General features: G+C 42.2%; 1 protein-coding gene across 1 annotated transcript in view; it reads right to left on the reverse strand.

The window, feature by feature from the left end:
• Positions 1-9,028: 9,028 nt before the first annotated feature.
• Positions 9,029-14,275, reverse strand: part of LOC124721327 (PH-interacting protein) — a 264,771-nt gene continuing 259,524 nt past the window's right edge. The window contains exon 28 of the mRNA XM_047246240.1: positions 9,029-12,273. Coding sequence (XP_047102196.1) covers positions 11,195-12,273 — 1,079 coding nt within the window. The 3' untranslated portion in view covers positions 9,029-11,194. The remainder of the gene's footprint in view (positions 12,274-14,275) is intronic.

Here is a 14,275-nt window from a genome sequence, read left to right on the forward strand (position 1 = left end):
TTTTGTATAGGGTGTGGTTGTTTTTCATCATATCATTATTTATATTCAAAGGAAAAGTGTCTATCATCATATTAATTAATATATTTGTTCCTGGAAGCACAAAGACATCATATTGTATTCTGCAGCAGTCAAACTAAGATAAATATATGCTGGTATGTTAATTATTTTCATTGTCAGTCACTGTATCCAAATTACATTACCACACAAGTAATAAAATAATTTCAGTAGACTGGAAGTTTTCACAACACCAATGTCAGAGGAGCTGAGCACCTAGTTAGTTATCTGTGTACCACCATGACCTCATTGACATACAACTATACCATGGAAACCAATACACACACATTTTTATTTGGAGAATACCATGCAAATGTCAACAATAGCAATAAATTAATTTTTCCTTTTAGTCGAGTAAATTTAAGCATATTATCATTTTAGGATGAAATATTTACAACTTCCTGATTTGTGGTCAGAAATTTTCTTGCCATAATGTATTTTAAATTATTCTCAGCCATTATGCCACACTGAATTATCGGTTTGGCACAAATTTTTGGTGACATACCCACTGCCATCTGCAGGTGGTTGCTGATGAATGACTGACTGCTCCACTGGGGGTCCTGTAATATAAAAGGACACCACTCTCTCCTCACTTTCTCTGTTGACTAAGTTCATGAATCATCAGCAATCACCTGAAGATGGCAGCCAGTCTGCCAAAAGGATGTGTAGAAGCAACAATTCAATCTGGCAAAAAACACAAGAAGAATTTAAAATCTTGGTTATTTACATGGCATATTTTGCCCCCATTTTAAATGAGCCAAGATAACTAGCCAGCTTTACTCTTACATAAATTAAAGACAAATAATTTAAAATCACAATGCATACTTCAGCAATCTTACACAAGTAAAAGTCAGTCTGTACCCTCATATCACTTTTAAGCTAAATGATAAATGAAGAGTCCTTAAAGTAAATAACATGCCAATCCTATGAAGCATTCTTCTCTATTTCTGGACTCACTGCAGCACACAAGTCACAGACAACAAAAGCTAAAAATACACACAACATCACATTCAGCTTGTTTTCTGTGCACATCCAAATCCAACAATAAGACACATATTGTCATTAGTTATATTTTTCACTACTGTTATAGGAAATTTAGATCAGTTATGTTAACTGAGACCAATAACAATAACAACATCAACAACAACCAAAACTGGTAATAACCATTATCGTTAACTAGTATTTAGCACATTCAAAATTCTATTAGATGTCCTGTACATCTAATTCTTTTTCAACTGTTCCATATACAAAATTACATTTATTATGACATTCATTCATCCTAGTCGAATATATCCTTACAGTTACTCCAACAACTCTACAACTGGTTCAAAAGGACATTCTTCCTTATATCTTTATGAACATAAAAGAGATATTACTGATTTGCTACCTCCCAGAAAATTAAGACAAAAGAGAATAATGCTACACAAATCTTTCATAAAAACTGAAGTAAAGAGTATACAAAGAATAATAATAATTTAAATGATGTGAGAGGTACTGATTAAGGCCTCTTTCTTTAAGGAAACTGGAATTTCTCTCATACAGGAAAAGCTATATTATCAAATGTTCTGTGTCTGTCAAACTAAAGCATGAACCATTTCTCCACAAAATAACTTCAACGGTTTTCGAACCTTTCACACTTCAATTAGTTTTTAAATAAAAAATGGAATTTTGATGTAAATACTCCTTCCCTCCCCAGCAAAGGAATATACTGTAGATGTACACAACTGCTTGGCATAACAGAAGAAAAATATTCCATATCTAGTGTGATGTACTGGAGCAATAAAGGGAAGACAATGGAAATAAGTTTGAGAATATGATGTTGGAAGATCAATACGTTTTAAAATTATACTGTTTGGTACAACACACTGTGAAATTTTCAATTAGCCCTTTACACATAGCAGAAAACTCACTTTTAGCAGAAAGGTTGTGTAGTTCCAATAACCTATCATCAAAGAAAGTTTTTTTTTATTTTTATTGTAAGTGTCCCTTCTCAGTCATAAAAATTGCATTATTTTACTGTAAAAATGTTTGGAACGCCACAAGATCACAACTGTCAGTATCAATAAACATACGAGGAACAGATACTAGTATAAGAGAGAGACTGCACAGAGAAGTAAATCAGGCACACACATTTAATTTTGCTTAAAGTAAGTAAGTAACATTTTTGCAGAACATATTTTTTCAAGCATAAGGTTCATAATCTACAATGAAATGTATATTAAAGGCCGTTATCACTTCATAGTCACAAAATGGGTCTTCTTGCATATTGTTGGAGGTTAGCGGGATTTCAAACTGTAAAAGTTGCAAGATAAGTGAACCCAGTGTATGTAAGTAATTAAGAAAGTATGGAATAGTTTAAAGTCCTGTCAACATATAGGTCATCAGACACAGGGCATTTGGACAAGAATAGAAAAGGATACCAGATATGGCTTTATTGGAACAAATATCCTGGCATTTATCTCAAATGATTTGAAACCAACACAAACTCAAAACCAGGGTAGATGAACAGAAATTTACACCAACTTCTCCCTAATATAAATCTAGTACCAGGACCATTGCATCACCTTACTCAGACCAGATAAGTGTGTGTGCTGCAGATGAACAATCACCATGACTAAGAAGTATCGGTGTGGCAGTACATATTTTGGCGATCAGACATGGCACCATAGTCAGCTGCATTGATGAACTGGGCTTCTGAGGGTGTGTGAATGACTTACATACCATCCCACCACAAGCCGTTCCCTCTGTGGTCTGCATCCGAGGGGGCACATCAGCACTCACGGAGACCCTGTGGTAGCATCGATGTAGTTGCTCCGTCCACACTATTCACCAAATCATTGTGTTTCCTGAGTGTCTACTTAACTAGACCCAGTGATGGTTCACAAGCCTTGCTGAAATGATAGTTGAAGTACCAATTGATAAGAGTATCCCTGAGGTGAATTTTGATGGCTGCTCTAACGACACTGTCCCAGTATTTGGAAGTCTGCACTTACATTAGCTAAGGGTCCTGCTCGTGTTTTTGGCATCAATCTTTGATGGTGTGCACTGTTTGTCTAATGTATGCCCTGACACATTGGCACTACATCTGATATACCCTGGACAACTGCAGAACAAGGTCATTTTTGATACTCTCCAATAATGTGTGTTTTATTGGGCAGGAACAAGACAGTAAAACACAGGCATTATTGAGTGTCAAAAATGATCTTGGCCTACAGAAGGCCAGTGTATATCAGATTCTGTGCCAATATGGCAAAGACAACGTACTGGACAAACAATGCGCACCATCGAAGATCGATCTTTGATGGTGCCCACTGTTTATCTGATATGTCTTGCAACATTGGCATGGAATCTAATATACTCCGGCCTTCTGCAGGTTGAGGTCAGCCTCAACACTCCACAGTAATACCCACATTTTATTGGGTGGGAACAAGACAATAAATAGTAGGCATTATTGAGGAGTGTCAAAGATGACTTCAGTCTGTGAAAGGTCATTAGATTACATGCCAATGTAGCAAGACATGTATTGGACAAATAGTACACACCATCAAAGATTGATGCCATGAATACCAGCCGCACACTTGAATAATGTACCCCAACAAGCTGGCAGTCGCCGAGTACTGTTTGTCAGAGAATTGTGCAATGGAATATGTACATATCATAATTTTAGCACAGACTTCCAAATACTAGGACAGTGTTGTTAAAGGAGCCATCAAAATCTGCACCACAGATAATCGTATCAGTTGGGACTGTGGATATAAAACCAGCTCGGATTGGGAACCAGCACAGGGTCTAATTAAGAAGAAACTCAGCAAACACAATGATCTGGTGACCAGGGTGGATAGAGCAACTACATCAACCCTACTAAAGACGCTAACACTAGTGTCTGTGTGACTGCCAAAGTGCACCCCTGGCACAGACCACTGAGGGAACAGCGTGTGGTGGGAGGGGATGTAAGTCAACCATGCACACTCAGGAGCTCAGTTCGTCAATACACATGACAATGGCGACATGTCTAATTGCTTAAATACTGTGCCTGTTGGACACTATGGACTGACAATGCACTCATGGAGTGTTTGATCAACACACATGATGGAAGAAACTGAAGAATCACAAGACAAAAATTAATTATTTACCTTTCCACAAATTGTCAGATAAGATGACTCAAAACACACTACTTGAAACATATTGTAAAATATACTGAGAATTACCTGTTTATGGACACAGAGGGGTCTACTTATAAAAGTAAGTAAATCTATCATAACTGAAATGGATGAAGCAAGAGAGAAATTACAGTTAACAACCAGTATCAATAAAAAATTAATATTTTCTGCTTATGAAAGAAAGCATAATTTTGAAACAATTTGCTAAAGGGATATGGCCCATACAAATCATCCCTTTGAAGAAATAATGGCAATTTACTGTTACAAAAGGGTATGGTCTCCGACTGATGAATCTATCCACTGAAGTACAGTGTACCCACAAACTGCTCTTCTCCACCCCGATTGCAACTGCCCTGATATTGTTAAAGTCTTTGTAAGATACAAAATACCACAAGCAGTTATCAGACCAAATTTATCATAGGGGTAACCACACAATTTTTAACTTCGAACATCAATTGTCAGTAAAAATAATACAAATGCAACAAATCTATTATCATTTTATGGATAAGTGTTTCGAAACTTTTGAGTCCATGATACTACAGGTTAAAATACAGTAATGAAGTTCCTGGGATAGGCCATTGGATAACTACATTTTTGAGTAACAATAACACATCAGAAAAGTTATCACCATTTAGGGTTTATTGATTACAGAGAGATAAATTGAAGGAATTGTGAATGATTAATATATTTAAATGGAAACATATGAGAACTGGGGAATTACTGATCCATGATAAACCTGCAAGTTCCTGTTAAAACATGTTTTGCAATAATGGGCTACTGCCAACCACTAATGAGAGGAGCCCAGAAAGTAAACTTTACTCATTTGTAAGATCACACAAGAATATTTGTAGCAATTCACAGTTCCATTAGTTAAGTGACACATGACATGCTCCACATCACAACTTTTGTCAGGCAACTGTTACTGACTAGCAGTAACATCAGTACACTGAGGTTGTTTCAATGATCACACTGTTGCTCATGGCAGATTGTTCAAATATGTCTCAATATTGTCAATGACATTCTGCCAGTATTCATTTTCACAATGGCAGATGTCAGTAGGGTAACACAAAGAACTGTCACCTCGCCCTTAGAACTGTCCCACAATGACTTATGTAGAGCTTTCTCTCTGTATGTGATTACAGGTGCCACATTTTTATGAAAGAAAATCTGACGCATACTCCCCTCAACAGCACACTATGACAAATCAGTGAACCTTTTTCTGAGAGCCTCCAAGATAATTATGATGTCCAACCTTCAGCAAAAATTGAGAATAGGGGTTGTGTTTCTGGATGGCTGTCATACATTTAGTTTATTGAAATAAAACTACACTACATCTGCCATGGAAATTTTACAAAAACTTGTTAATCCTGAGCTATGCTTTACATGAGGGCAACACTCGAGTTGAACCTGTTATATTTTATACAGCTGATTTAATATTCTGAGGAAAGACAGTCATTTGACTCAATAAATCATGATGTGTAAAAGACATTCTTCAAAATGGTCTTTGGTGGATGGTGTGGCCAATAAATCTTTTCTGTTACTAGATATGTGTCTGGTACATACACAGAGGATGAAGGCAGATACTAATTTATATTCTACCTTCCCTCTATCTATGAATTTGATGCCAAATTTCTAATTGATATCTTTTTTGCCCCACTGTTAGGTCCAAAATACTGAATATTTCACCTCTGAACAGTCTAAATTTACTATGCTGCTTTCTGGTAAAATGCAATTCTGTTATCATTGAGAATACACTTTTGCACCCTTAAAGATTACTTGGACATTTCTGCACCTTTGTTTTTCCTGTGTCTCATTTGAATTTAGAATCATCCAAAAGGAGAGCATAATTCTCAGTGCAAGATTGTATGCACCTCCTCACATATGATGAGCAAAACTTCAACTAAAACCAAGACAACAGCTCAGTGAGATACATATCAGTTGGCTAGATCTGCTGCCAAAGCACTCATGAAAACTACATTTAAAATACCAGTTAAGTAGTGCAGAGCTCTATGGTTAGTTGATGCCATTGGTAGCTAATTGTGTTCAAGAGCAGACTGGAGCACATTCCCTCTTCTGTCTCCTTTAATTTATAACTCAGTATATTCAGTAACAGATGAAGCCAGTTTTCTTTCTGGTGTTGGCTATAACCTATACTTTCCTACAGACCAGAAAAATGTTTGGGAATGAACTAAAAAGTGCGATATAGCAACAGCATCACATTAAAAAAAGAATCTGAAAAGCTGTTGTAAATCTTTCAGTAATATTATCCATGATGAAAAATGGGTCCACAAACAGTCATGAACTACATCTGAATCAAGACAGCTACGTGTGTAAAGGTGAAAGGAGGAATTGAGGATAATTCTGACTGCCTCAACCTTAAAAGTCCTTTATAAAAAAATAACACAATGTTTACATATAAATATATGTTTCCACATAGTATCCTGCAACAGATACCATAAATCTGAAAAAGATAAGTGAAAAAATAGTTATGAAAAAAGTTAATATTTATGCTTAGTTGTACAATTGGTCATGAAACTAACATGAAAAGAACTGGCTCTAGTCGAGCTTCTATGAATAACAAAACAAGTAGAAAAAAACATGTTGTGTATTTCATAAAACACAAGAAACATCCTATACCACTCAGTCACATACACATGTGATTGTTTCTAAGATCCAGAAAATATTGGAATTTAAATTTCACTGCCTACCTGCAGCAAAGATCACTAGTAAAATATGTTACTAATAAACATCCGAGATTCTTGATTTAACTTTACATCCTAGCACAAAAAGATTTAAGTTGTAGTTAATTGTTTCCTTGGTTGTTTTACAGATACCTCTCTTTGACACAGAGTGTCATTTCAGAAATTGTGTAAATTTAGCAGCTTATTTCAAGACACAGTCTTTGAAAATTATGGCAATTGCACACAAAAGGCCATGCTGTATAATTAGTACTCCAATGAGAGAAGATGGAAACAATGGTCTCAGTTTCATTACTACTGTGCAAACAATTAAACAGGTCCTGGCTGAGAAATTAAACACACACTGTACATTAGCATGTTAGTCGTGTATCAGTCATTTGGACTGAAGAGACAGCTTACGTTGTGTTCAGTCACAACTACCAAAGAAGGTGAGAGCTCAGTTAAGTATTCTTCCTATCAATAGTAATAATAATTTAAACTATTCTTCCTTTGGTCAAAATACTTTGGTATCTCAGAAGTCATCCATAATTATACAACTTGAAATTAAGACCACTTGTAAAATGCAATTGCAAGACATGAAGAAAAGTTTTATTTTAGATAAGGCACAAATAAGTCCGTTCCTGAATTAATTGTGTCAGCATTCTCAAGTGCTAATCTTTTTCTGATAATTTGTACCAACAAATCTCCTATATTATTCTGCTAGATCTGCGCTATCATTTATTCATATGATTAATATAATGGACAATAATGTTACTGTAACATCTGTTCCACTTTTTAATCTCTCATGGATATATTCAATAGGTGAACTTTAAAGAACATACAAGCTTCACAATACAAAAGATAGTGGACAATACTGCAACATGGCACTACCACAAATAAAGCAGGTAATGACAACAAACTGTTAACAAGTCACTCTCTCTTGGCTGGAAATAATTTGTTGTAAGCACCAGATGTGGCCTGTAATTAACCATCAAACTATGGCGACTATGTCTGAAAGGCCTGTTAACAGTGCACTACCACACAAATTACAATCGTCTTAACATTGCCTTGCAAATCCTTGCAGTACTTATTCAGTCTTTGATGAGCAGAACTTAAAAATCATAGCTTTAGATAAACAATTTTACTTGGTTCTTATTTTTATTTTTATTTTCATTCTCCCTACCTTTTATCACTGTGGCCTCCCCAAAAAAACGTTTTCCTTTGAAGGTCCACTGATTTCTCATTTGCTCTGTCCTGAATCGAGACAACACGCATTCAGTTTTAGTATGAAACACACATCTTGTTCAATGACGCATCCTCCCTGTCAGTGGATCCACATCAAATCGACATTAGGTCTCCGTAAAGTTCTTAAGCAAGCAGAACTACTCAATTCTACTACAAACCAGCCAGTTATTTTGTAATGGACTGCTTATCAGAAATATGCACATTACTATTTCTTGTATTATGATAATGTTCAGTGTACATATACAATGAAAATGTAATTGTTATGATGAAATATGATTCCACTTCACAAAAATGGTCTAGTTTGGCACTTGTTAAGAGCCAAAATGAATACTAAAATATTGTGATGAACAGTGAATTTCCAATAAGAAAAGTAAATAACTACCAAGGACAGATAAAATACTGGCACAAATACTGCATAAAATTCTGACTACATGAAAAAAAATAATTTCATTATTTTTGAAGAACTGTTCCCACTGGAAGGTAGCGCTGCAGCCTTCAATGCTTGTAAATCAGTCAAATAGCATTCAGTAAGCAGAAATTCAATTGCAATTTTTTATGTTACACAGCCATATACTGAACACTTTCCTTTCTGAAACAATTGTAGGAAGCTGTTCCCTCTCGAGACAAAAAAAGGGAACTCTGCCATCTGGCTCTGAAGACCATGCAATAGTCGACTGACTGCAATAACATTTATTTACCATGTGATCACCACTGCTAAGTACATCATATGGTTGGCTTCCACTCCCTTGTCACCAAAACACTGATTCCATAGCAAGACATTTATATTACACCAAGAAACTATCAGAACATGATCTGAGCACAACAACGTATCATATTTTTGTTATATACACTCAAAATAATGCAAAATAAATTTCAAGATACTCGAGTGCAAAAATGTTGACTTACAATAGGTAGTCACACCAATACATTTCTAGTTATTAAAGGGTGGGATAAAAACACTAGGCACATTTTAAAAAAAGGTCTGGTAAAATTATGTATGACAGACACATCACAATATCTATATCCACTTTTGGTTGACTACATAGGAAAATTACGCAAACAAGATTAATCTTATGAACATTAATGAATTTGAGACTATAAAAGAGAGCAACATATGGCAATTTTTTGTCCTGTGGGGTATTTGCTACTTCACTGAAGATTAATACGTACCGTCCCAAAAATAAAAATTAATTTTCTAATTGAAAGTTGTCTACAATGAATCATGAAAGATCTTCAACATGCCTCTCTCCATTCCTAATCACAAATATCATGCAATAAATTTCTCAAATGCTGCCACCAGTAACATTTCCATTCAACTTAAAATACATTTTCAAAAATTGAATTCATTCCAAGTGTCACATTCTTCTTCCTCCCTCCCTTGTTCCTCCTGCACCCTTTACAGTCAGGAAGTTCTGAAGCTTTATTCAGATCAGAGGAAATCTTATTTTAACCATGGATTTTTGGGGATTTGATACTTAACTTGTACTGAGTAACTGAACGATGGACTTATTTCAGTGAAGAATAAATAATAAAACTCAATTTCGTCTTATATATGAAGCTATTCTGTCATTGACCTGCAGCAGTTTAAGACAACAGCTGGAGTTTAGAAATAGGTCACTTGTATTCTAGAAATTAGGTGATGGACACAAAGGTTATGGTACTGTCATTCAATGGTTGCTAGTGCAAGCTATACAGTGAATTTTAGTCATGTGTTAATTTGTCTAACCACATGATCTCTCCAAGTTTGTTCCCAGATATATCTTGTTTCATTCTAGACAAGCTTATTATCACTCCACTACATTTCCTGAAACAACACAACTTTACACAAAGTTGTGCATTCATTAAAGTTTTTCCACCTTTTGAAAGGTGAATACTAGGATGGGAGCTATACAGTCCAAAATACATTATAAACTTAAAGTGTGACCATACCTAAAACAAAAGCATACTTCCCGAAAATTACTGAGTAAAATAAATTAAAACAGTAGCTGGTAGCAGTATTTGTGATCTTTAATGCGTAGCTCATACATCGTACAGTACCCCAATAGGATACTTCAGTGTCATGAGATTACTAATAAATAGTCTTTTCAATATGGGGAATGATTCTGGCAGTGAAAATTATCGCTCACAGAGAAATGGAACACTCAATTCACTTTTTCCTTCATAAATTGTCTTCCATACTATTTTAAATAAGTTCAACATGAAAAATATATTTTTATATCTAAAATACTTTGTAATTAATATAAATTACTTGCTTAAAACTAAATTATTTGTGGGAATATGTACATGTTACTCACTCCAAATTTCAGTCAGAGACAAACAGATTCAGTCAAACATTCCTCTGAAAGAGCATTGACATGAAATTTAATGCATTTGGAAATTTAATGCATTTGGAAACAACTTTCAGTTTTTAATACAGAATGTGTACTGTATTAGGACTGAATTCTATGGTTGAAACCCCATTTAACACATGCTGCATGGCTTCTGAAGGGACAAATTGCAGTGCCAGCTCTTTGTTCTTTTAAAACTCCAGTACAAGTTTCCTCATAACCACTAACTGGCTGTGAATAGATCCATTTTACTTTACATAAATAATAGTGTGTGCAAAATCAGTTTCACACAACTGCAGTGTGCTAACAGTATTCAACGCCATGTTATCTGTCTCTTAATGTTATATGAGATCCACCAATACAAGCAATAATATGTACACAGTGTGCAAATGGTGGTACACAGTACCAAATATATGTTTGCACTAGAAAAAGGGTAACATTAAATATGTGCAAACAATACAAAAAACAGACAGTGACTATACTGTAACAGACCTATCATATCGGACAGGTATCAACACCAGTGACAAGTAATCACAACTTGCCATTCAAGACGGCTGTAGCATATGTCATAATACCCACAACCATACAGGATGCAGTTTTCATGCAAACATAGCACACCAGACACACAGGACGAGAGCTAATGCTATTCACCCAACAGCGCTTGCGCCTTAACAGTTAATCTCCGCAAGCGTCCACGGGAACTCACGCCGGCGCCGGTGTGCACCCACTGCTATTTGGCAAAAAGAGCCCGTGCTCTAGGAGTCAGCTTACGAACTCGTCCTCTGCTACTGACACTAACAGCAGGTGTGTGATCTGAGCTCTCTGCACCACTGTCTTCAGCATAATGTGCAGAAGAGACGGCTCGCCGCCTTGGGCGTCGCACAGCTGGAGTTCGCAATGAGGGTCGCAAGTTCCGCACTCCGTCTGTACCCTCACTGCTTCCTCCATCACTTTTAGCAGCATCATTAAGATAACGCCGCTTGTGAGGTCGCGTCGATCTCCGGGGCTCGACGCGGTCATCACTGTCATCAGTTTCTTCTCGGTAGTGCTGGGAACGTCTGGACACTTTCCGTGCAGTCCTGATCGGTACACTAGCACTTTCACTGTCACTGTCACCACCTTGTCCACGATCACTCAACTGGTCCTGGTAGTGTACTCTCTGGCGCCCCCGGTTACGTGTACGTACTGATCTAACACTTGTTGTTGCAGCTACAACACGATAATCATCATCAGAATCTGTAGGATGCATTCTCTTCTTCCCTCTTGTCTGAATTCTTGTTTTAGTAATACGGAGACTTGCAAGTTTCCTAGATGACTGGCTACTAGTGCTGCTACTACTTCTGTTAATGTTGTTATTTTTCCTATCATTTTTTGTTTTCTTCTTCTTACTACTAGCAGTACTTGTGCTAGCAGTGTTACTTTTATTAGTGCTGTCACTGCTGCTAGAGCTACTAGCAGTACTGTTGGTGCTGCCATTACTGCTACTGCTACTGCTGCTGTCATTTTTGCTGCTACTTCCACCGCTGCTGCTGCTGCTGCTGCTACTACTGCTGCTGCTGCTGCTACTGCTGCTACCGCCGCCACCGCCGCCGCCACCACCGCCGCCGCCGCCACCGCCAACACCAGCGCCACCACCTCCGCCTCCGCCACCGCTACCACTACCACTGCTACTATTGCTCTTGCTTCTACTTCTGCTCTCACTATCTGATTCACTTCCAGTTTTAACATTCTGGAAATTTATTTTCAAACGTATTGCAGGATGAGATGAAGATTTACTGCGTATATGTCCATTTGTGACAGCCTCTCCACCTATAAGAAATCATCAGCTTTAAACTACTGCAACCATAACACACTGTAATATTTAAGTAAAATGTCTATACACACAGCAAAATAAAAAATAACAATTTTCTTTATGTTGATACCAAAGTAACTGACCTGAGAAAGGCACTTCACAGCTAGTAATCAAATACTGAGGATTTAAGAGCAAATGGTAACCAGTGAGGGAAGGAGAAGTTGTAGAACAAACATGTGCGACTGCAGGAAGAAGAGAAAGAGAAAGAGTAAGAGAGGGAGAGGGCGGGGGGGTGGAGGAGAGGAGGGGTGCGTGGGGGGACGGGACAGGACAAGACAGAAGAGGGGCACAGGGGGGGGGGGAAGAGAAGGGGCGCGGGGGGCGGTAGAGGGGAAGGGGCGTGGGGGGCGGTAGAGGGGAAGGGGCGCGGGGGGCGGTAGAGAGGAAGGCGCGGGGGGGGGTAGAGAGGAGTGGCGCGGGGGTGCAAGAGAGGAGGGGCGCGTGGCGGGGGGGGGCAGAGAGGAGGGGCGCGTGGCGGGGGGGGGGCAGAGAGGAGGGGCGCGTGGCGGGGGGGGGGGCAGAGAGGAGTGGCGCGTGGCGGGGGGGGGGCAGAGAGGAGGGGCGCGTGGCGGGGGGGGGGGCAGAGAGGAGGGGCGCGTGGGGGGGGCAGAGAGGAGGGGCGCGGGGGCGAGAGAGGAGGGGCGCGTGGGGGGGGGGCAGAGAGGAGGGGCGCGGGGGCGGGAGAGGAGGGGCGCGGGGGCGGGAGAGGAGGGGCGCGGGGGCGGGAGAGGAGGGGCGCGGGGGCGAGAGAGGAGGGGCGCGGGGGCGAGAGAGGAGGGGCGCGGGGGCGAGAGAGGAGGGGCGCGGGGGCGAGAGAGGAGGGGCGCGGGGGCGAGAGAGGAGGGGCGCGGGGGCGAGAGAGGAGGGGCGCGGGGGCGAGAGAGGAGGGGCGCGGGGGCGAGAGAGGAGGGGCGCGGGGGCGAGAGAGGAGGGGCGCGGGGGCGAGAGAGGTGGGGCGCGGGGGCGGGAGAGGTGGGGCGCGGGGGCGGGAGAGGTGGGGCGCGGGGGCGGGAGAGGAGGGGCGCGGGGGCGGGAGAGGAGGGGCGCGGGGGCGGGAGAGGAGGGGCGCGGGGGCGGGAGAGGAGGGGCGCGGGGGCGGGAGAGGTGGGGCGCGGGGGCGGGAGAGGAGGGGCGCGGGGGCGAGAGAGGAGGGGCGCGGGGGCGAGAGAGGAGGGGCGCGGGGGCGAGAGAGGAGGGGCGCGGGGGCGAGAGAGGAGGGGCGCGGGGGCGAGAGAGGAGGGGCGCGGGGGCGAGAGAGGAGGGGCGCGGGGGCGAGAGAGGAGGGGCGCGGGGGCGAGAGAGGAGGGGCGCGGGGGCGAGAGAGGAGGGGCGCGGGGGCGAGAGAGGAGGGGCGCGGGGGCGAGAGAGGAGGGGCGCGGGGGCGAGAGAGGAGGGGCGCGGGGGCGAGAGAGGAGGGGCGCGGGGGCGAGAGAGGAGGGGCGCGGGGGCGAGAGAGGAGGGGCGCGGGGGCGAGAGAGGAGGGGCGCGGGGGCGAGAGAGGAGGGGCGCGGGGGCGAGAGAGGAGGGGCGCGGGGGCGAGAGAGGAGGGGCGCGGGGGCGAGAGAGGAGGGGCGCGGGGGCGAGAGAGGAGGGGCGCGGGGGCGAGAGAGGAGGGGCGCGGGGGCGAGAGAGGAGGGGCGCGGGGGCGAGAGAGGAGGGGCGCGGGGGCGAGAGAGGAGGGGCGCGGGGGCGAGAGAGGAGGGGCGCGGGGGCGAGAGAGGAGGGGCGCGGGGGCGAGAGAGGAGGGGCGCGGGGGCGAGAGAGGAGGGGCGCGGGGGCGAGAGAGGAGGGGCGCGGGGGCGAGAGAGGAGGGGCGCGGGGGCGAGAGAGGAGGGGCGCGGGGGCGAGAGAGGAGGGGCGCGGGGGCGAGAGAGGAGGGGCGCGGGGGCGAGAGAGGAGGGGCGCGGGGGCGAGAGAGGAGGGGCGCGGGGGCGAGAGAGGAGGGGCGCGGGGGCGAGA

Source organism: Schistocerca piceifrons, chromosome X (genome assembly GCF_021461385.2).
Source record: "Schistocerca piceifrons isolate TAMUIC-IGC-003096 chromosome X, iqSchPice1.1, whole genome shotgun sequence".
Lineage (NCBI taxonomy): Eukaryota > Metazoa > Arthropoda > Insecta > Orthoptera > Acrididae > Schistocerca > Schistocerca piceifrons.